General features: G+C 43.8%; 1 protein-coding gene across 7 annotated transcripts in view; it reads left to right on the top strand.

The window, feature by feature from the left end:
- Positions 1-24446, top strand: part of unc13bb (unc-13 homolog Bb (C. elegans)) — a 43474-nt gene that overhangs the window by 3462 nt on the left and 15566 nt on the right. For 4 of the 7 annotated variants that reach the window (XM_024380582.2, XM_024380583.2, XM_024380581.2 and 1 more), the window contains exons 2-19: positions 8189-10777; positions 11084-11106; positions 12580-12626; positions 12753-12831; positions 13106-13111; positions 13749-13823; positions 13951-14170; positions 14694-14921; positions 15116-15257; positions 15543-15712; positions 18186-18301; positions 18439-18602; positions 19426-19576; positions 19703-19771; positions 19869-19958; positions 20149-20286; positions 21258-21388; positions 21473-21558. In XM_024380582.2, the coding sequence (XP_024236350.1) occupies positions 8332-10777; positions 11084-11106; positions 12580-12626; positions 12753-12831; positions 13106-13111; positions 13749-13823; positions 13951-14170; positions 14694-14921; positions 15116-15257; positions 15543-15712; positions 18186-18301; positions 18439-18602; positions 19426-19576; positions 19703-19771; positions 19869-19958; positions 20149-20286; positions 21258-21388; positions 21473-21558 (4381 nt within the window). In that variant the 5' untranslated portion in view covers positions 8189-8331. The remainder of the gene's footprint in view (positions 1-8188; positions 10778-11083; positions 11107-12579; positions 12627-12752; positions 12832-13105; positions 13112-13748; positions 13824-13950; positions 14171-14693; positions 14922-15115; positions 15258-15542; positions 15713-18185; positions 18302-18438; positions 18603-19425; positions 19577-19702; positions 19772-19868; positions 19959-20148; positions 20287-21257; positions 21389-21472; positions 21559-24446) is intronic. The other 3 variants (XM_042302239.1, XM_024380585.2, XM_024380586.2) reach the window with 1 other exon arrangement.

Raw genomic sequence — 24446 nt, 5'->3', positions numbered from 1 at the left:
GATACACTGTGGTCTGTAGGAATTCCCATGCTGGAGCACAGTGGGAAAATTGATATCAAACACATCATAGGACTTGAAGCACACATCCAGAGGCCAAAGCAGTGTGTACCTTGCTCCAATGCCAGTCCATTAATGACCGTAAACACCTGTGAGCAGTCCCCAAGAGTCAACACAAATGGGTAGGGTCTGGTCACCTCCGCCTGGTGCTGGTACTCAACCATGTTGGTCCCAACTTGTTAGAATATGAGGACTTGTCAGGCACACTGACAAAGCCATCACACACAATTTATTTGGTATATTTTATAGCAATTTACATCAATCAAAACCCAATCCCTGTTTGATGCCTACGTCTTCTATTAATTTTGGGCTGGGGCATATAGTTTCATTTACACAACACTAACCATGTTTACAGCCAACCATTTTAATGCAGCTGAATTACCTGACGCATGAAAAGTCAAGACTGGGCTGATAGAAAGATTAAATGGCTACAGACAATTTGTTTGTTTGACGTAGTGGGATGTCTCTTAACCCAGAGTAACCTAAATGTATTACGCGAGAAATGGCGGCGGAAACTCCTTTACGCACAAATATTGCTATAATAACCGTCATATCGAAGTAACCCTGGACAAGCACACCTGATTCAACTTGTAAACTAATCATCATGGCCTGGGTGAGTTGAATTGAGGTGTTTGTCAAGGGCTAAAACGAAACTGTACTGTTGGAGGTACTTGAGGACCAGGGTTGGCAAACACTGGGCTAGAACTCATGTGCCAGAGGGGGCACATTTGCTATATAATGCACCCGTTTGTGACAAAACAAACAGTAGAGTTCAAAATGCAATGTAAACCCATTTAACTTTTTTTTTTTTTTTTACTAGTTACATGAGAATTTAACAGCAAAAGTTATATTTTATGTGCACTTCGTCATCACGCACAGCCTTTTATCCACAAAAAGTCAGTTTGCAGGAAACATCGCCGGTGGGAAAATGCATATTGTTTTATGCAGATTTTTTAAAATATTTGCATTTAAATCTGTCGCAAATTGGATGGAAATCTACCCAATGTCTGAGTGTGCAGTAACGCGTAACAGATTCTGGAATGCTGTTCCTTTCATTCAAGGTTTACAAAAGGCCATCTAATTGTCCCATCAATCTCCCTATGCTTATCTAATATTTAAACTAACAGGCTGAAAGTCAATGAAGGGCTTTCTGGTCTCATTGAAGCTGGGTCGGAATGTCTTCCTGCCTAATTTGTATACTGGTGTTGGGAGGGCTATTGTCAGAAGTCTTAAAGCGATGTCACCTTGTGTATCTGGAGAGAAGACTGTTTAGGGAATAACTTGATATTTTCAGGATAAAAGTAAATGAGGTACCACCAGCAGGGTTATTTAAAACAATACCTGCACTTCCAAGATAAGTTTTTAGATCTGTTTCTCACTGGACTGGCAAAACAACGTTTTTTTGGGGGTCCTTGAAGACTGCAATCCAGTACCAGTGAGTTTCCATGAACAGTCTGTTCAGGACTTCTACATTTCAAACCCAATCTGTTGTAAAGCAGACTAACTTTTTTTGTCATATTTTATTACTGCCCCATATGACTTCAAATTGTGTTATGTTGTAGCCAGACAAACGATTACTTTTCCATTGCAGTTGATCGTTAGTCTGGCTAACACCTAACTCTTGAAGTCCTCCTGACTTCAGAGTCTGGAATGGCTCTTTGATGTTGTCGGCACAATGCGTCGATAATGAAAGGGGCTGTGCTTTTACTGGTTGGCTCCTCTGTATTTCTCTCTCAAACAGTCCCTGAGTACTGCCCACTTTCTTACAATGGTTGGATTTTCAGATACAAACCATGAGGTCTCAACCCCGAGGGAAAAATAAACAGAGAACCAATCAAACCCTGTTGCACGATTTATTAGAACATATTGCATTAACAAACATCCTCCTTTCCAGACCAGTGTGGTCACAGCTCTCCCTGCGCTGTGAGTTGCGTCAGCCAGGCTAGTTAACCACAGCAAACAGAATAAAATTCAAGTCTGTTTTTGTAAAGAAATGTAATCCACCATGGCCTGGAGTATCCAGCAGACGTGGATACTCTCTGACTATCTCAACTGTCTTGGCCCCATTCTGTCTGGTCCACTGAGCCCTCCAGATCATGGTCTCCTTCATGTACTCTGCAACCTGGTTTGCCGGACAGATGTTGTTCAACCATTTGGTCATCTGGGCTGCGCTCTCATATTTGACTCTGTTGTGAGCACAAAGTATTCAATAAATAATCATATTCCTTTTAACAATCAGTTTTCATAATATACAAATCTTTCAACATATACCTGGCAAGACCCGGCTACTGCTCAAGCTTGATGTGTCGCTTGGTGTGTCCTGAGGACCTTCCCTTGTATATTAAAAAAAGGTGGCGTTTATAGAATACTCACTGCGTGAAAGACTTATGTTCTTCTTTAACTTTAGGCTATAGTTGAGTCGCTAGCTAATATGCTACTGAACTGTGATACTAGCATATTGCTATTAAAAGACTGCAACGTATTCACCTAGAAATGTGTTTAGGCAAAACCACCAAAATTTGCAAATAAATTCATTAAAAATCCTGCAATGTGATTTTTCTGGATTTTTTTTTTTTCATTTTGTCTGTCATAGTTGAAGTGTACCTATGGTGAAAATTACAGGTCTCATCTTTTTCGGTGGGAGAACTTGCACAATTGGTGGCTGACTAAATACTTTTTTGCCCCACTGTATATTTTTGATTTCAATAGAATTTGAATATCATTGAAATGTTATTGTTCTTTTCAGTGATATTCTGATTTAATCACTTAAGTTTGTTGGAATGGAAAGGGTTAACACTGAAAAGAAAGATTCAATCAGAATTTTCTTTGGTCTTTTGGGAGATAACTCCTAGCCAAGTCAGTAATTTGCTCTCAGAAGCTAGATAGAAGGCATCTGCCATTGAACTGAATTAGCAAAGATTTTGTATAACTAAACCAAGATACACCTGTCATTTTCAAATTGGAACAAATTAATCATAGTGGACAGAGCAAGCAAGGAGGTGGGCAGAGCCATGCACGAGCTAGCGAGATCCTAATGGCGTGTTCTAGCATGCATTTGCATATTTCCATTAGGGAACACCTTGCTCTTCCATATTTGGTTGTGAGTTGAAATTCCAAGTGGATGTTTAACATTTATACATCCGGGAAAATATGTCTCATTGTTTGATCTGTGGTATTAGGGCAGAATTTTGGCGTGACAGTGGAATCGACCAATAACATTTTGACTTGTAATAAGTGGGACGGTTTCTGCAGAAACGTAGGTAAACAGGTTTCCCACGGTCTCGCTAGCTAGCTTTTGTTGTAGGCAATGGGGTCCGCAAACCCCTAGGTACTGCTGAGGAGTTTTATGACCGCTAGCAACAACAGAATAAACAAATTACATTCCTACAGAAGAAAAGAAGAGAATGTCTTCTTTCTAATGATGATTCTCAACTGCTAATATTGAGCAAATTACACTCATTGGTTCCAATTATATTTACGGGAGTATCTGACATACAATAGGCTTTGAAAAAGCACCCTGCAAATAGGTTAGTAAGTGCTTTTTTTAGGAGAACTTTTGTAGCTAATAGACTGTTAAAGTTTACACTTCCTCTTCCAATTATAATGTGGGGAGGTCAAAATAATGACAAATTATCTACCACATCATTTAATTTTAAATTGTTGAATACTTCTCCTTGCCATTGTCATTCACTTGATGAGACAAAGAGACGTGAATTTGTTTTGTTTTTGCTAACCGTGATAGGTGTCGCCGGTTTGTCTAGGAGGGGTCCCATGGCAAGAAAAGGTTGAAGACTCCTGTTCTAGGCTAGTGTGCAGTGACTGCAGCAGGTGTTATCGAAGAGGATGGTGCTAATAGCTTCGCCCTTTTCAAGATACACTTTGAACAGGAAGATAAGTTTCATCGTCTGGGGCGTGGAAGTGTTTTAAATTTTTTTATTGCAGCTCACTTGCTGTTAGCTATCTCTTTGAAAGTAACTTATGTATGTGAAACATTGCTGCATTTAAACTTTAGCTCACCGGTTACTTTGTGCTAAACGTGAGAATTTTTTGCACTGGGAAGTAATATTTGTACATTTTGGTTGGGAAATGCTTAACCTAATGGTTGTGTTTTTGTATTCTTATGATTGGGACCTATTGGCTTATCATGTCAGAGTGAAATGGGCTGCTTATTGTTTAGCATCATGCTGTGTGTGACTGCTGTCTCTATCGGCCCTATTTGTTGTACAAAAAGTGTGGTCTCCTACATGGAGTGCTTTGCATATTACAGTCGCTGTTAGGCATGGGCGGTATACTGTATACCGGGGTATTTGGAAGTAGCCACAGGATGGTTTTTCAATAAATACCGTTGAAAGTATTTCTTTGAAGTTTTTCTTTCGAAATTTGAATATTTGTAGCTACTTTTTAAGTAAATACCTGAAGTCAACTTGTGCAATACGTTAGGCGATGAAGCAGATCGCGTTCTTCATTTCACCTGTCACATTATTTGACATTATGAAGCTTACCAGTAGCTCCCCAGAACAGTGGAGCCAGTCACGTGTTTGTTTGTAAACGGCACAACGGGAGAAAGCGGGACCTGGGATGAGTAAGGAGTTGGCCTGCCTCAATTCTGAAATAACTTTATTTTGATAAGCTTGAAATGGACATGGTCTACTAAACTTAACAACCACAAACACATATCTAAGTTTAGCTTTCTTGTTGTTTATCAAAGTTATCTGGCTAACTCATTGATCCTGCTTTTGTAGTACACCCTCCTGGTGAGTCCAGCTGTTTATTTGGTTCAACTTGCTTACGAGCCCCAAACCAACAACGCAGTTTAAAAAAAATACAGATAAGTATAAGAGATAAAAGTAAATAAAGAGCAGCAGTAAAATAAATTACTGTAGCGAGACTATATACAGGGGGGTACCGGTACAGAGTCAATGTGCACGGGCACAGGTAATTTGTAGGTAGTTATTAAAGTGACTATGCATAGATGATAACATAGTAGCAGCAGTGTAAAATAGTTGGAGGGGTAGGTAATGCAAATAGTATGGGTAGCCATTTGATTAGGTGCTCAGGAGTCTTACGGCTTAGGGTTAGAAGCAGTTGCCATACCAGGCAGTGATGCAACCAGTCAGGATGCTCTCGATGGTGCAGCTGTAGAACCTTTTCAGGATCTGAGGACCTGATACTATGTTCATGTTCTTTTTCTTGATTTGGGCATTTGGTACAACATGTTGGAGTTGGAAGGTTCCCCCCGAGAAGACCAATACCCAATACGGTTCGCCACTGTCTCCTCCTATATTTGTACATACTCTTAGTTTCTCCACCTTAACACCAGCCAGAGAATTACTCCCCTATCAATTTCAGATGAGAGCAAAGCCGTTTTTGCAGTACCTTTTGTGATGTTACATTGTGAACTTGCATCTAATATAGTACTAGGCATAGGAGGCACGTCCATAAGGTACATTGAATTAAATTGTCAAAATGATATAGCCTAATTAGTCTACTCCTGTCAATACAGAAATCAATTCAATCATAAATGATGGGCTACTACACCAGAAAGCATGATTTGGCCACAGAGGATCATTGGCTGCTGTCAGAAGGATGTGCATATTCAGTCTGATCATTTTTGGGTCAGTGCCACTTGAAAAAAATAATTCTGACAATTTCATCCTCAGTTAGATGGATTTCATAGTGTAGTTGTCCCCCCTTCTTGTGGGCCTACTATATGCATGAGACTGTTGTTTTTATGTGCAACTCAATATTGGGAAGGTGTCCTTAATGTTTAGTATACTCGGTGTACGTTTTCTTATTGGTCATTTTCCTAGATATGTTTGTTATGTGCTCTAGCTACAGTATATGCATCAAACTCCAGTCCAGTTAGACGTAGATGATAAACTAGCTCAAAAGCTGACAGGAAAGAAAGTTGAGCCAGCGACCCTGTGCTCCCTCTGACACGGACTTCTTGGTCTGGGCAAATGGCCACAGAACCACACAGCATGATGGTGGTTAAACTGACCATTCTGTCTGTCATTCAGTTAGACAGCAGCATGGGGAGGGAAATTGTGCAGCACTGATTCCCCTCAGCGGGTTGGTTCTTAACAGCATAATGGCACACAGTGAGTGGATAGGGTTTGGCTGTCACTGTCTGAGCTGCTTCAAACAACCAGGATCAGTGGGGATGAGGGGTAGATGAACAAGCAATGAATCCTTAAATGTTAGTTGGCTGTTGCACAAGTGCATATTTACTTATTGCCTCACTATAGAGTACATTTGTGGATTTCCATGCACATCCAGGTTCATAATTATTGGCACCCTCTAAGAATCTGTTCTATGTGCTCTGTTTCTATGCTTCCCGGGTTTTAAGTTTCGTTTTGTGTCTTTTGCTTTCGGTTTTGTACACCAGCTTCAAACTGTAGAAAATAACATTTTTAGGATTTAATGACAAGATACTGTATTTCACAGTGGTTTAGATGGTACAATGATTATCTACACTGTCCATTGCTTGTTTTGTCACAAACTGATATTTTAGCAACAAGGAAATGGCAGTTCGATTTCTATATTTTGCACCTTTAAACAAAATATGTTTCTCTGAGCAATTGTATTAGTAACAGCCCCAGACCCTTATTCCTCCTCCACCAAACTTTACATGCATCGGGCGGGTAGCATTCTCCTGGCAGCCACCAAACCCAGATTCATCCATCTGACTGCCAGATGGTGAAGCTTGAGTCATCACTCCAGAGAACGCGTTTCCACTGTTTGAGTTCAATGGCGCTTGGCATTGCGCATGGTGATCTTAAGCTTGTGTGCGGCTGCTCGGCCATGGAAACCCATTTCATGAAGCTACGGACAAACATTCTAGTGCTGACGTTGCTTCCAGAAGCCGTTTGAAACTCTGAGTGTTGCATCTGAGGACAGACGATTTTTACGAGTTACGCGCTTCAGCCCTCGGCGGTCCCGTTCTGGGAGCTTGTATGGCCTACCACTTTGTGGCTGAGCCGTTGTTGCTCCTAGAAGTTTCCCCTTCACAAGAACAGCACTTACAGTTGACTGGAGCAGTTCTAGCAGGGCAGGAATGTGAAGAACTGACTTGTTGGAAACGTGGCATCCTATGACGGTGCCACTTTGAATGTCACTGAGCTCTTCAGTAAGGAAATTCTACTGCCAATGTTTGTCTTTGGAGATTGCATGGCTGTGTGCTTGATTTTATACACCTGTCAGAAATAGCCAAATCCACTAATCTGAAGGGATGTCCACATACTTTTGTATATATAGTGCATCTCTACTGCAGCTGGTGTGTGCACAAAAAATACCCTGACTCAGAGGAGAGAATTGAGCCGTCAACTAATTACCAGGCTGTCTTCTGATCATGTCCTAATTATAGAGTTTATACCAGCTGTACGGTGTCCGATCATTTCCTTGCTCCTTCCTTCTCTGTGACTGAAGAGAGGGGGTGAGTGGCCAACCCACTGATGTACAGAGCATTGGTTTGACTCACAATGACCCCCAATATCAATGTGGGATTTTTATCACAATTCCACGCTCCACCATAATCTCTCTGGCGTTGCAGAGATGAATGCCCTCTACTCCCACTCTCCCATGCCTGAGTGTCTGCATTTTGTCTGTGTTTTGTATGATTCTGCCAGCAGTGTAAATAGGAGTGCATTGGCATGAGCTAGCTAAATTCTTATGTGCGTTGTTTGCAAACCATATAGAAACTGACTGCTCAAATAACTCATCCAGTCATCCATTGCAATTTTACTTATCTTGGCTATAGCACCACTTATTTAATTTGTTTTTTAATGATATCACCAGACATTATATAGCGGCCATTATATAGCAGGAGGAATTTGGTATTTTTCTCTCTCTGCTTTCTGGTCTGTTGGACTGAAAAATGTGTATACTGGCAAGGTCTCAAAATGAAGGTGGAATTATAAATATGTTTATTGATTCTCTGAGGTATTTGTGTACTGTATGCCAATGACTGAAATGTAAAGGATGAAATGGCTTGTACGCCTGCATAAGGGAAGGTTCATGTTGATAGGAAACAAACATTGCAAAATTATAAAAAAATCTTTGTATATAATAATATTTTGAAAAAACAAGTTGTATTATTTCTCTCATGTCTCTGTCTTCTCTGCCTTGCCAGTCATGGACAAGGCTCTGTGAGCAGATCAGGCTCTTCTACATCATCAGGATGTTGTGTGGTCACACAAAGAACTGAGGCCCAGGGTGCTGGTTGGCCCCTGAGGACGAAGACCAGGAAGCCAGGCACCCAGACAGTCCTCAGGGATGTTCTCTAGGGGCCACGAGAAGGGCCTCAGTGGACCAGATGAATACAGCGGTGTAGAGGCACCTCACAGTCCACACAAGTGGTCCAAGAGGAGGGAGCTGGGGGGTAAGAAGAGCACTCAGAGCCCCAAGGTGGGCCGGAGCCTGCGGAGGAAGTTCCAGAAGTTCCTGCAGGGCCCAGCAGGGCCGGGGGAACCCTCCATCCACCAGCCCCAGGATCTGCTTTCCCCTGTGGAGCAGGACATATTTATATGTGGCCTGAAGAGAGACCCCTCCAGTGGGGAGTTCACTGGACTCCACTCCTCCCTGCCCAATGGCAGAAGTCACACAGGGACTCTAAACCCACCTGTGGCTGGGAATATGACGCTGAACAGAGAGGGCTTCATCCACGCCCCTGGTACTGTAAGTACCAACGGCCCCACCGCTAGCCTACCCATCACTCCCTCTGGAGAGAGCAGCAGCGCTGAATGTCAGGATGGGATCGGGGTTGTGGAGGACACACACAGGCCTTCTCCTAGTGAAGAGGAGGAAGATGAGGGAGAGAAATGCTCCAGTGACATCGTCGAACACATCTTGAAAGAGCTGAGAGGTATCAACAAGATTCAGGAGGAGATCGCAGACCTGCGGCAGTACCTGACCTCTGTGAGAGGCTCAGTGGACGAGGTCTCCTGCTGTGTGGATGCAGTGCTGAATGAGATAGGGGAGCTCTACTACTCTGGAGCCTCAGCACCAGGACCCCAGACCCCTCAGAGGCTTAGTGGCAGCCCGGGCTGTCAGAATGTTGTCACAGCCTTCCACAGGAGGGCCACCAGTCCTTTACTGGAGTGCCTGCAGGGGTCTTGGGACAAAGACCCAGTGAAGATGATGATGGTGCCACCCCAGGAGTCACCTAAAACATGGAGAGAAAGGTTAGCTCCTTGCCAACCCGAACCAGCTGACCAGGAGAATTCCGACCACAGCTCAGAAGTGCCCTCTTCGCAACCAGGGCCCAGTCAAGCCAGCCTCTCCTACCTGGACCAAGGGTATGCCCATGACTGCCCCAGCACCAGCTCCCTGTCGTCAGGTCACAGCTCCAACACTCTGGACCGGGATGCCAGGTACCGCTCGGTTAAGGCCAGGCTATGGCAGAGTGGCTGGGCCTCGGCAGGCATGCAGCACAGTGTGAGCGGAGATGGGGGGTGGAGCGAGGAGAACGGTTGGAGCGAAGAAGACATCTACTCCTGTCAGAACAGTGGGGAGGAGGTGGAGGACCACTCTGCAGGGCCAGGTGCCTGGGACAGGTACACCACAGGAGAGACCAGCAGCACCCCAGGCCAGTCCTCCCACAGCAGCTCAGAGCACCTGTCCCTGCTGTTCGGCATCCATAAGAACTCCCCCTCCAGCTCGTCCAGTGTGGTGGACTGGCGGCACCCCAGGCAGCAGGGCAGCAATGGACACCTAGTGTGTGACTGTTCAGCCAACTGCCCATACTCTCGGAGCTCCGGCTACCACACATTGGACGCCTATGCTGATGTGGGGAGCTGTGGGCCGTCCAGGAGCATGAGTTGCTCCACTGTGCTGCTCACAGACTGTGATGATGGTTACCTGGAGCTGCACTCCCCCTATGACCGCTATACGTCCTCCGCTGACACCCTGCATGTGGGATCCGTTGAGAGCCTGGACAGGGAGTGGACTGAACAGTGTGTCCCAAGAGACGATGCAGGAGGGTGGGGGTCGGGGGACCTGCCTAGCCCTGAGCCTGAGAACACCCAGCTCCTCAATGTGGGATTTGATGTGAAAAACATTGGGAAGGCTGTGCTCACCTTTAGGTCTGCTTTGAAAGGGGCTCTGAGGAAGCTGGAGGATTCGAGCCCGGAGCCTGGCAACGATGACAGTGAGTCAGAAGCAGCTCCCCCTCCTGTCAGAACCTGCTCCCCTGAACCCCCGGAGGGAGCGATCACTATGCCAACTGATCACGTTCGCTCTGCGTCTCCTCTGGAAGAATACAGCGAGGCCTCAATCTATGTGGACTGCAGCCCAGCCCAAGAGAACCTGCCTTGCTCCCTACAAGCATCCCCAAATGAAAGGACTCACTCCCCCTGCACCCCTACCGAGTATCACTCCATGGAGCATTTAGAGAGCCAAGGAGAGTATCAGACTGATGGAGAACTGTCCAACCCAGAGCTGACACCAGACCACAGTCCTCCAGGAAGGGCTGTGAAGAGTTCAGCAGATTTTAACATCAGCCCAGAGGGGAGAGGGTTAAGTCCAACAGGGTTAAGTCCAATAGGAGAAGACCACGATGGAGCTGATCAGGATGAGTTTAGTGAACAGGATGTTGTTAGCCCTAAGAAGGAACGCCTTGCTAATCTGCAGCGCATCCTGAAAGAAAAAAGACAGAGACGTAAACTTTCCAAAACTTCCCAAGGATCCCAGTCCATGTTCTCTGAGGAGGAGTTCAATCCAGGTAGATCTCCTTTCGTGTGCTACATTATTTGCAAGCACAAAAAAAAAAAAGTAATCTAACACTCATATTCCCTATGTACCAAAACTCTGACTGCTTTTCTCTGTGTTCATTAGATGGAAATGACACATTTAGCCCATAATTTGAACTATTAATGTAACCGTATAAGATATGATTGATCCTGACACCTTGGATTGAAAATTGTCACTTGATTGGTAGTATAGTTGACCTGGTTATTTATGATCTTCTTAGCTATTTATATACATGAACCCTAATGTTGTCTTTTTTGATGGATGTTCTTCCTTCCAGATGGCAGCAGAGAAGATGACCAGGTTACTCTCATGAATTTCAAATGAGCTCCCTTTTCAGTTATGTTGTTGTTTTCATTTACACAGATATAGTTTGAGTTTTGGTGCGACTGTTGTGTTTGCCGTTGGGTGTTTTTATATCGTATGCACGGAGCCAAGCATGGTCCCTTTTTGTTTGTCATACCTTGAACTGAGGTGTTTAACTCTTTGCTTGTGATTTATTTTTGAGGTTTGCACCTAATGAATGCATTTTCAAATGGATATAGAATTGTGTTTTGATCGAATTAAAAGCTCCTATTATTTCTGTTAACCTGAATAGAGTAAAATAATTATGTTCTTGGCAGGATCAGACCAATAGAAAACACTGTGGTGAAGTTGTTTTTGGAGAAGCCATATTCTCGCACCGGCTTCAGTGTTTACATACAACAGCCGAATCTACCTGGTTCCCTCAGAACTGTTTCAAACGCTGTCAGAACCTCCTAGTACTGGGAGAGGAGAGCCCCAGAGGGGTCCAGCTACCAAACTGTAGCCCCATTAATCTGAGGGGAAGAGGAGCACTGGCGCTGATGAAACACTTTACCTCAGAGGAAGAGAGAACATTTATAGTTATTGTAAAACTCCAAAAGAATTATCCAATGTACTTCCCCACCAAAGTTCTCTCTGTTGTACTCTGAACTGCGCAACAAAAATAAGTTGTGCCTTGCTTTATCGGCATCTGTACATTGTAGTGATGTGGTACAGCAAACTGCTCAGTGTTCCTCATCTCCTTCCCACATCTGATTTGACATGCACCTCCCTCTTGCTATTGAGAGAAACACATATACCGGTCAAAAGTTTTAGAACACCTACTCATTCAAGGGTTTTTCTTTATTTTTACTTTTTTCTGTAGAATAGTGAAGACAAACTATGAAATAACACCAATGGAAGACTGTTGGAAAAGCATTCCAGGTGAAGCTTGGTTGAGAGAATGCCAAGAGTTTGCAAAGCTGTCATCAAGACAAAGGGTGGCTACTTTGACGAATCTCAAATATAAAATATATTTTGTTATGTTTAACACTTTTTTTTGGTTACTACATGATTCCATATGTGTTATTTCATAGTTTTCATGTCTTCACTATTAGTCTACAATGTAGAGAATAGTAAAAATAAAGAATCTGTTGAATGAGTAGGTGTGTCAACTTTTGACTAGTACTGTATATATAAACAATGATCATTTTGGTTGTTGAATTTGATCTATTTTAGGCTTTTCAGTTTGGCAACAATCATTAGATGCCATGTATGGATCAAATGTAATCCTCTCCTTGTCTCGAGACATTACTTAAAATGCTGTTCTGAAATGGTTTTGTTCTGCATGTACCATCCAAGAGGTGAAACTCAACCTGCTCTGTCTCTTTCCATTCTCACTAACCTCTGTGCATTTTTTAACATATAAGATTAAGTATATTACTGTCGTCTAATTACTGACTCTGAAAAACGAATGTGTGTTAAATCCTGCAGGGACGAGATGATGGACCCAACTCCAGACAAGCTTGGATCAAACCAGGGTAAATCATGATGATACCCAAATTTCTGTCAATGTTGATTTATATTTCACATAGCTTTTCCAGCACATTAAAAAGGTGATGTTTGTGTTTTCTGTACGAGTGTATCATTCTGTTCCGTGTCCACAGCGGTGGAAGTGGTTTGTTTGGGATTGACAGCATGCCAGACCTTCGTAAGAGGAAGCCTATACCTCTGGTCAGCGATGTGGTAGGTGTTGCTTCCCATCCGTCTCAATGCTTCAAATCACACTTTCTGTCCTGTTTGTCAGTACATGTTGTTCTATCCTGTAATACCAGAACAAGAGAAGCATCTTGATAATTAAGGATTCAATTGATCATTTCAGCATTTGCTTGAAAAAAAGTGATATCATCATAAGGAAATCACAGAGCTATCACCCAGTGAGGCACATGTCAAACCAGTGTTACATTCTCTCTAATTATTCCCCACAATTCTCTTGAATGCAATCACTCTCCTTGGTCAGGCTATGGTAAGTGGAAAAAACACAATTGCTCCTTTCCTTTTAGTCAGAATTGTTTTTATTATACTGTATATCAAGTAGGACAAGAGATTGTACACCATGTAGCTGTTCTGCAAATAATGTGCAACAGGGGTTTCATGCTGCACCTGAGTAACCAAATGTCACCGTGCAACTGCACTGTAGTTTTCCTACTTGATATAACCATTTAAAACAATATTCTCTTCCTCGTATTCTACCTCTCCCCTTAATTCATTCATATGATAGATTGATTTGTTCTGTTGGGTTGTATTCTCCACCCTTACATGCTGAGCCATGTACAGACCATCACTACTGGAGTTTTAACTGAATCCTCCATTGGTCACACACACGGGCACACACACACACACACGTCTTGACTGGTCAGTGATGGTTTAGTTCCTCCCATGTTATCACCTTACATGACCTGTGTTGTAACAATGCTTACATTAGTTCCTTCCTTCACCCGGTCTGGTGTTAACTCTGGGCCTTGTTCTACTCACTTGGGTAGTACACTCACTGGGTAAAGGTTCACAGAACACTTACAATACTCCACCAATCTTTGTGATCACTGTTTGGGTTTAGTTGTTTTAACATGGCAACTAACACGATTTTCACCTGTCATCCACAGTCACTGGTCCAGGCTAGAAAGGCTGGAATCACCTCTTCCATGGCCGCGCGCTCCTCCGTCAAAGACGAGGAGCTGGTGAGTACATCATGGGATGCATATTACTCTACTGAATTAAACAAGACTCTGTTCAAAACTCACCTGAGATTACCAATATCATAGGAATAAGTAACATCTCAGTATCCTCTCTCCTCCCCCTCTGTAGAAGAACCACGTTTATAAGAAGACTCTTCAGGCTCTGATCTACCCCATCTCCTGCACCACGCCCCATAACTTTGAGGTGTGGACGGCCACTACGCCCACCTACTGTTACGAGTGTGAGGGGCTGCTGTGGGGCATTGCCCGCCAGGGCATGAGGTGCTCCGAGTGCGGGGTTAAGTGTCACGAGAAGTGCCAGGAACTGCTGAATGCTGACTGCCTGCAGCGTAAGTACAGCACATCTGAAGCTAGACAGACAAAGTATGTTTAGGATCCTTTTGCGACGACGCAGCCGCATTGCTAAACTGAGCGATCTGATGCATTGAAAAGCCAGTCACACGATTGACAGTGTATGAGACATAGATATGCATTTTGCAATAGATTTGTGTTTTATCATTTCTCTCATTTGGCTGGGTCGACACTTTTCCAGACATTGTCAACCGAGTTGGTGGCTCGAACTTTCCTGTTGATTTACTCCTACCTCCTCACCATCCCAGAATACAGCTGTCAGTGATATGTAAAGTACAATGGAATTATATAGTGTACTCTGTTGGTTATGACTGATGTTGCACTGAAGACATAATTATACATCCAAGTCCTTTTTCATTCTGATGACTCGGATGGTCAAATAAATAGCTTTTAACAACTGGGTAGATGTATACGAATATTTACATCGCAACCTTCACATTATGGTGCCACAAAGAGACTCCTATTCCATGTACTGTTTTTGGGTGGTTTCTGATGTTCTAGGTGCTGCGGAGAAGAGCTCCAAGCATGGGGCTGAGGATCGTACCCAGAACATCATCATGGCCATGAAGGACCGCATGAAGATCAGGGAGAGGAACAAGCCGGAGATCTTTGACGTGATCCGGGATGTCTTTGTCGTCAGCAAGGCGATCCACGCTCAGCAGATGAAGACCATCAAACAGAGTGTACTGGACGGAACATCCAAGTGGTCGGCCAAGATCACCATCACAGGTACACCAACACAGGGAGTAATGGTATTACACCAGTGGTCACGTTCCATGAACTGTTCTATTGTACTGTAACTAGTCTTCTCTCCCCATCTGACTATATCCATGTCTCTATTGATTTCGAATGACTCTGTCATCCCGTCTGTCCACCTGTGGTATGATGCTTCCCTGTCTCACTGTTCATATGTCTGTCTGCAGTGCTGTGTGCCCAGGGACTGCAGGCCAAAGACAAGACGGGTTCCAGCGACCCCTACGTCACGGTCCAGGTGGGCAAGACCAAGAAGAGGACCAAAACCATCTACGGCAACCTCAACCCTGTCTGGGAGGAGAAGTTCCACTTGTGAGTCTGACTTGGCCCTGCACATGTAGTCAGTAGTATTATCCTGCGAGAGCGCGTGTTCCTATAATGTGTAAGCAGGCCAAGACTTCAAGCCTCAGGCAGTCTAAATGTCCTCACCCAAAGGAAGTATGTGTAATTAACTCTTCCCCTTATATTACATCAGGCCACACCTAGTTCAGTTCTACTACCTTAGAATGAGCTGCAATGTTAGCATCCACGCAATGCATATCTGTTCTTGGTATGAAATCTTCACATTAACGCTACCTTACTCATTTTCTCCCCCAGCGAGTGTCATAACTCGTCGGACCGCATCAAGGTGCGTGTGTGGGACGAGGACGATGACATCAAGTCCCGGGTGAAGCAGCGTCTGAAGAGAGAGTCCGACGACTTCCTGGGTCAGAGCATCATCGAGGTCCGCACGCTCAGCGGAGAGATGGACGTCTGGTATAACCTGGGTACGTCCTCGCTATCCTACAGTATACTGTCGACTGTATGTGAGACGAAGGTGGCTGCCTGTGTTCGAGACCCATCGTTATGTTAAGTGCATGTACAGATTAGTCAAAGGGATCAGAATGGTAAGAATGACCGCGTCAAAGGAGGACATTCCACTGCATCGCAGCCCTGAGAAATAGTAGTGGCTTCACACAGGGCCTGTTTTGGAGTTGTTGATTCTATGTTAATCTAATGTTAATGTGTTCTCTGGAGTGAAGCCATGAAACTGTCCATACCAGGCCAACTCTGAGCCGTTGGAAAGTGTCCAGTGTACAGGGCCCTCCCCCTTTCACAGCCTCTCCTCAGTCCTCACATGCCCCTGTGCTCCCTCCTCATTGTGTCCAAGAGGCTCTATTTTTAGTGTGTGTACGCGGGTCTCAACGTAGAAGAAGTGCTTGTATCCAGCCGCCGCTTTGAGGGAATATTCCCTTCTGATCTGATGGGGTTGGTGTGAGAATCAAAATGTTTCAGATGATCAAAAGGGTGAAGGTTGTTTTGTTCATGTGTCTTTTATCCTGGAATCCTCCGTTTTCCAAATATGTACTGCTCTAATCCCTATCACTCATACATATACTCTTCTACGTTATGCCAAAGGCATATTCTGTTAGCGTCCTCATTGCATCTGCCAATTCCCTCCTTTTCCGTTTTGAATTATACTTTATTATTATTATTATTATTATATTATCTATAGGAGGGCTGAAATCAACCCTTTTAAGAAAAGATTGTTAGTTGCTACACAGTGCTTTGTCTTAATGGACTGTCTGTCCCAGGGTTAGTTAATGATGGGTTGAAAGTCTAAGAAAATAAACATTGAATCGAAATGTATTTGTTACATACACAGTTGACAGCATTCAAGAAATGTGCAGTGAAATCCTTATGTGCTAGCTCCCGCAACACCCAAGACCTCTTACTGTAACACAGTGGGTTAGTTAGCACCCTAGTGTATCTGCCTCTCATATGTCACCAGCTCTGATCTACATTGTAGCCCTCTTCTCTAGTCCAGTCTGTGTTGTGCTTGTACCTCATTACCCACATCTCCCTTGGCCAGCAATACCATTTGTCTTGCCCAATTGCACAGGCGAGGAGTGGCCCTAAGGCTCCTACTTGCCCTGGATGAAAACATTGGCTGTCACCACCATGGTCTTTACTTTCCCCTGGGCTTACTCTCACTTGTGCTTCCTCTCCTGCCCCTTTCTGTCTTCCTTTGTCCACACGGCTTCTTTCTTCCTCTGGTTTTCTAGCTTTTACACTCTCCCTTTTGGAGTGGGCTGGTTAGGGACTCAGGAGGAGGGTGGGGTGTTAGAAAAGCTCTTCAATGTTCTTCTAGCTTTTACACTCTCCCTTTTGGAGTGGGCTGTTAGGGACTCAGGAAAAAAGCTCTTCAATGTTCTTCTAGCTTTTACACTCTCCCTTTTGGAGTGGGCTGGTTAGGGACTCAGGAGGAGGGTGGGGTGTTGGAAAAGCTCTTCAATGTTCTTCTAGCTTTTACACTCTCCCTTTTGGAATGGGCTGGTTAGGGACTCAGGAGGAGGGTGGGGTGTTGGAAAAGCTCTTCAATGTTCTTCTAGCTTTAAACACTTTCCAAAAGTGAATTGTTTCATCGCCCTCGGCTTTCCTTTTTCTTCCTCCTCTTAATGATAGTCAACCTTTTTAGGGATGCCTCACTGTCTGTCATGGACTTCCTATCCCTGCAGATGAGAGACCCAGCATGAGTTACTGATGTGGTGTGTTTGTTTGCGTGCATGGGTATGTGATTAACTGTGCCATTCTGAAGCTGCAGGCCTCTTTCTTTGCCTGTTTAATCATGACTTTTTGAAAACGACTCCACCATGATACTGAAAAGGCCTTCAAAGGAACAGCACTTCTTGAATGTTAGTGGTTGCTTAGTGTGTTAGCTCTATGACAAGGGGAAACGTCTGTACACTTTCCCTAGACTGTGAAATATACATTTAGCTGATGTTACTCATTGACTGTGTTCGATACAACACTAAAAGAGCTGTGAAATCATAGGCAAAGCCACTCTCTCTCTTTCATCTCCTCCATCCTCTTAGGGGAGATCTCCTCCTTGATTAATATGTAGCACACTCCAGTCGTATCGCGGCCGCTTAGACGACACGTACGAATTACCCTGATAATGTGGCTGTCAGGGGAAATAGCCGGGGATGAGCTGCCGAACACGCCACTTCCAGAATAAGACCAGCTGAAGTGTCCTCAGCCGGAAGAACAAGGACAAATCCATACAACCCTGAGCCCTTGTCCTCAGTACAAACTGTAGTAATGCTAGTAGTATAGCACCCACTGAATGGCCTTGTAGCGGAGCCACTGTAGACCCATTGATAGTAATAGTCTGTAATTGCCATTTGATTAGCAGACCTGGTCAATGTGACAGATCTAGATTATATTATTATACTGACTTGTGTGTGTCTATTGTTACAGAGAAGAGGACCGACAAGTCGGCCGTGTCCGGCGCTATTCGTCTCCACATAAGTGTGGAGATCAAGGGAGAGGAGAAAGTGGCTCCCTATCACGTCCAGTACACCTGTCTACACGAGGTACAACACTCAGTACATCTCTTTGTTCGTAAGATTACTGCAGAAACCATAATTGAAACTAGTCCTAAACCAGCTCTGAAACACAGCTTCTTGTGGGTCTCTGTATCACACGGACATTGTGGCTGTCTGCCTTCCAGAACCTCTTCCACCACTCAACGGACGTTCTGGGCCAGGGGGTGGTGAGGATCCCAGATGCCAAAGGAGACGATGCCTGGAAGGTGTACTTTGACGAGGTGGCCCAGGAGATAGTGGACGAGTTTGCCATGCGATACGGGATCGAGTCAATCTACCAGGCAATGACGTGAGTCAGAGGAATCTGACAACCTACTCTAACTTTCTCTTGCTATCACACGCTCTGTTCAATCTCTCTTTTGTTCACTCTCTTTCTCTTGTTCCCTCTTTTGTTTGCTCTCTTTCTCTTGTTCCCTCTTCTCTCGTTCTGTTTCTTCTCTTTCTCTTATTCTCTCACTCTCTCGTCTCTTATCTCTGTTATTTATCTTATCTCTCTCTTGTGCTCTCTCTGTCTCACTCTGTCCTTCTCCCCCTCTCCGCCCCCTTTTCTCTAATATGAAATAGCCATTTGGTGCTGTTGTCATTTCCTGGTGGCCCCAAATGAAGGAAAGTCAATTATAAAATGGTCTAAGAATGGCTTTGTCTCCATGAGGTGCCATTTTCCGTGCAGATGCCTGTTAACTGGCTCCATCATTTACACAAAGCGCACTCAGGTGGCCATCCCTCAGACATAATGGGGCAGGGGCCTGATGGGAGAAATGAGACAGCCATCCCACATAGTGAGGGATCATTGGGTGAAAACCTGACCCCAGAGAGAGTGCTAGCTAGCTAAACATAGGCCTGCTCTTGTGCAGTGTGGTGTAAATCCTATTACGTCCCTGAAATCCACTGCTACTGTATATTATTTTGCCCAATAATGAAAGATGTCTGTATGGTATAAATTGGGTCAAATTACATAAACATGCCCTTAGCATTTCGACCTGAACATTACATTGCGATAATTATGGTATGTGAACAAGAGACGTAATGAAGCTTTTAAATAGTAGAATCAACCAACATTGAGCTGCTGTCTTTGAGCCCTCCCTGACAGTGCCCTCTCCTGGTGTGTTTAGGCACTTTGCCTGCCTGTCCTCTAAGTACATGTGTCCTGGCGTTCCGGCAGTGATGAGCACCCTGCTTGCCAACATCAATGCCTTCTACGCCCACACCACTGCCTCCACCAACGTCTCCGCCTCTGACCGCTTCGCCGCCTCCAACTTCGGGGTTCGTATGGCCCCACACCCCTTTCTCTCCCAACCCCAATATCACCATCTACCTTGTAGCTGTCATATACCACAGGTTGTCTTTCTCTGAATGATTTTCACCTTAATTCTCTCTTCCCTCCAACAGAAAGAACGCTTTGTCAAGCTATTGGATCAACTCCACAACTCCTTGCGCATTGACCTCTCCACATATAGGGTAAATTGAGAAGTTTTAACATTAACCTCTAAATATGCACCTTCCCCCTCTATCTCTGTTTTTCCTCATGGAATGGTCCCCAATTATTCTCCCTCAGAACAACTTTCCTGCCAGCAGTAAGGATCGTCTCCAGGACCTGAAGTCCACTGTGGACCTACTGACCAGCATCACCTTCTTCAGGATGAAGGTATAGGCAAAGGGCTGGGCTACAAAGACTCTGTGAATAAACATTTTCTCAACTCCTGCCTTTGATGTTTTAGTTTTTCTTACTCTCAATGGGTACTGGTGCTATGACTGTAAATCATTACGATATATCACTCTTTATTGTGCTGTGTAAGTGTTCTCTGTAACGCTCATCATCTCCCTCTGGTGTTCAGGTCCAGGAACTGCAGAGTCCCCCTAGAGCCAGTCAGGTGGTGAGGGACTGTGTTAAGGCCTGCCTCAACTCCACCTACGACTACATCTTCAACAACTGCCAGGAGCTGTACAGCCGCCAGTACCAGCTGCTGGACACAGTGAGTCACACAGTCGATCTTAGTTCAACTCACTGCCATTTACACTAACAGAATTAATGCAGGATATTCATGTTCTACCCAGAGTGGTTGAAAATGCACTTTGGTGATGACATTTCACTTCATTATGTTAGAAAATACATTTGACCAAGGCAAGTATAATTGTTCATGTTCTGAATCATTCAGTGGGGTCTATCTACCATATCATTAACATGATATCAAAAAGTCAGATGTCATAACCTAGTACATCCCATAATGAGCACCAAGCTCAGTTGAGAGTGGTGCAGCTTTATCGCTGACACTTTTGAGGAATTTACTTTTTGTCTTCCAAGTTGTTACTGAGTGCCGCAATAATCAAAATTAGCATGACATTGAGCTGAATTAAATGCAAAAGGCTTTGAAAATAAATAAAAAGCTTGTAGTACCCTCTGTTCCGTTGACATTTCACAGAAATACGCTTGTTTTTGCGAGAAGTCTTTGGGAAAAGAACAGGGACTTCGCATGAACAGCGTATATTAAAATACTATGTCATGTCTCAAAATCAGTATTTATCTTACCTCTATTGTTTTATGTCCTCCGGATTCGAAAAGAAAGATGGCGAGTTCAACAGTGAGCCTGTCAGTTAACCTTAAATCTTGCACAATATATCCCCTAGCTGACGTGATGCTGTTTTCCTGATTTATGACCACTTTTTTTCATCTGGTCTCCATTGATTTAGTCACTAATTTTAACCATCCTACAAGGGTAAGAAAACCATTACCATTTGAACGGATTATGATAGAGACATGCAGTTTGGATCATTTGGTTTTCTCAGAGGAGTATCTATACAATTAACATATCATTTTGCCTGTTGGTCAAAATTTGTTTTTGATTCAACACCCTTTTCATATGAATGTCACGGGATATCACTTTAATCCAGCAGTGTTGCATTCAGTGTTTTGTCTGACTGGGAGTGTTGTTGTGTTCTGGTCCAGCACAAAGAGGATCTTCCCCTGGAGGAGCAAGGCCCCAGCATCAAGAACCTGGACTTCTGGCCCAAACTGATCACCCTTATAGTCTCCATCATAGAGGAGGACAGGAACTCCTACACACCCGTGCTCAACCAGTTCGTATCCACACACACTAATAATTTATGTACTCCTGTAATATTTCCAGTATGTAATGATACTCTCTACCATCTCTCCTCCAGGTTCCCTCAGGAGCTGAATGTGGGGAAGGTGTGTGCTGAAGTCATGTGGGCGCTGTTCTCCCAGGACATGAAGTATGCCATGGAGGGTGAGTCACCACGGATGGCCGATCAGGAGCCGAGCAGATACGTGTCCAGTCTGCGTTCATTTGGGGTCAAGCTCCTCAACCACTAATACCATATTCCCAGTCTTAATGGCCCTATCTGGCCTTTTGTCTGAGTGTGTTTGTGTTAGTTGTGACTATATGGCGAAAGAATGAGCCCCAGACTACAGTTGAAGTCAGAAGTTTACATACACTTAGGTTGGAGTCATTAAAACTAGTTTTTCAACCACTCCCCAAATTCTTGTTCAAACTATAGTTTTGGCAAGTTGGTTAGAACATCTACTTAGTGCCTGACACAAGTAATTTTTCCAACAATTGTTTACAGACAGATTATTTCATTTATAAGTCACGATCACAATTCTAGTGGGTCAGAAGGTTACATACACGACGTTGACTGTGCCTTTAAACAGCTTGGGAAATTCCAGAAAATGTCATGGCTTTAGAAGCTTCTAATAGGTTAATTGACATAATTTGAGTCAATTGGAGGTGTACCTGTGGATGTACAGTGGGGCAAAAAAGTATTTAGTCAGCCACCAATTGTGCAAGTTCTCCCACTTAAAAAGATGAGAGAGGCCTGTAATTTTCATCATTTCAACTATGACTGAGAGAAAAAATCCAGAAAATCACATTGTAGGATTTTTTATGAATTTATTTGCAAATTATGGGGGAAAATAAGTATTTGGTCATCTACAAGCAAGATATCTGTCTCTCACAGACCTGTAACTTCTTCTTTAGGAGGCTCCTCTGTCTTCCACTTGTTACCTGTATTAATGGCACCTGTTTGAACTTGTTATCAGTATAAAAGACACCTGTCCACAACCTCAAGCAGTCACACTCCAAACTCCACTATGGCCAAGACCAAAGAGCTGTCAAAGGACACCAGAAACAAAATTGTAGACCTGCACCAGGCTGGGAAGACTGAATCTGCAATAGGTAAGCAGCTTGGTTTGAAGAAATTAACTGTGGGAGCAATTATTAGGAAATTGAAGACATACAATACCACTGATAATCTCCCTCGATCTGGGTCTCCGAGCAAGATCTCACCCCGTGGGGGTCAAAATTATCACAAGAACGGTGAGCAAAAATCCCAGAACCACACGGGGGGACCTAGTGAATGACCTGCAGAGAGCTGGGACCAAAGTAACAAAGCCTACCATCAGTAACACACTACGCCGCCAGGGCCTCAAATCCTGCAGTGCCAGACGTGTCCCCCTGCTTAAGCCAGTACATGTCCAGGCCCGTCTGAAGTTTGCTAGAGAGCATTTGGATGATTCAGAAGAAGTCTGGGAGAATGTCATATGGTCAGATGGAACCAAAATATAACTTTTTGGTAATAACTCAACTCGTCGTGTTTGGAGGACAAAGAATGCTGCGTTGCATCCAAAGAACACCATACCTACTGTGAAGAATGGGGGTGGAAACATCATGCTTTGGGTCTGTTTTTCTGCAAAGGGACCAGGACAACTGATCCGTGTAAAGGAAAGAATGAATGGGGCCATGTATCGTGAAATTTTGAGTGAAAACCTCCTTCCATCAGCAAGGGCATTGAAGATGAAACGTGGCTGGGTCTTTCAGCATGACAATGAGCCCAAACACACCGCCCGGGCAACGGAGGAGTGGCTTCGTAAGAAGCATTTCAAGGTTCTGGAGTGGCCTAGCCAGTCTCCAGATCTCAACCCCATAGAAAATCTTTGGAGGAAGTTGAAAGTCTGTGTTGCCCAGCAACAGCCCCAAAACATCACTGCTCTAGAGGAGATCTGCATGGAGGAATGGGCCAGAATACCAGCAACAGTGTGTGAAAACCTTGTGAAGACTTACAGAAAACGTTAGACCTCTGTCATTGCCAACAAAGGGTATATAACAAAGTATAGAGAAACTTTTGTTATTGACCAAATACTTATTTTCCACCATAATTTGCAAATAAATTCATTAAAAATCCTACAATGTGATTTTCTGGATTTTTTTTCTTCTCATTTTGTCTGTCATAGTTAGTGTACCTATTATGAAAATTACAGGCCTCATCTGTTTAAGTGGGAGAACTTGCACAATTGGTGGCTGACTAAATACTTTTTTAACCCACTGTATTTCAAGACCTACCTTGCCTCTGCTTGAAATCATGGGAAAATCAACAGAAATCAGCAAAGACCTCAGGAAAAAAATAAATTGTAGACTTCCACAAGTCTGGTTCATCCTTGGGAGCAATTTCCAAAAGCCTGAAGGTACCACATTCATTTGTACAAACAATAGTACGCAAGTATAAACACCATGGAACCACGTAGCTGTCATACCGCTCAGGAGGGAGACGCGTTCTGTCTCCTAGAGATTAATGTACTTTGTTGCGAAAAGTACAAATCAATCCCAGAATTACTGCAAAGGACCTTGTGAAGATGCTGGAGGAAACCGGTACAAAAGTATCTATATCCACATTAAAACAAGTCCTATATCAACATATCCTGAAAGGCAGCTCAGCAAGGAAGAAGCCACTGCTCCAAAACCGCCATAAAGAAAGCCAGACTACTCACAAAGCCCTGGCCTCAATCACAGAGAGAATTTGTGGGCAGAACTGAAAAAGCATGTGCGAGCAAGGAGGCCTACAAACTTGACTCCGTTACACCAGCTCTGTCAGGAGGAATGGGTCAAAATTCACCCAACTTATTGTTGGAAGCTTGTCGAAGGCTACCCGAACTGTTTGACCCAAGTTAAACAATTTAAAGGCAATGGTACCAAATACTAATTGAGTGTATGTAAACTTCTGACCCACTGGGAAGGTGATGAAATAATTAAAAGCTGAAGTAAATCATTCTCTCTCCTATTATTCTGACATTTCACATTCTTAAAATAAAGTGGTGATCCTAACTGACCTAAGACAGAAG

The sequence above is a fragment of the Oncorhynchus tshawytscha genome, linkage group LG20 (genome assembly GCF_018296145.1).
Source record: "Oncorhynchus tshawytscha isolate Ot180627B linkage group LG20, Otsh_v2.0, whole genome shotgun sequence".
In the NCBI taxonomy this organism is placed as follows: domain Eukaryota; kingdom Metazoa; phylum Chordata; class Actinopteri; order Salmoniformes; family Salmonidae; genus Oncorhynchus; species Oncorhynchus tshawytscha.
The sequence above is the reverse complement of the archived record's forward strand: the minus strand, read 5'-3'. Positions and strand labels throughout refer to the sequence as shown.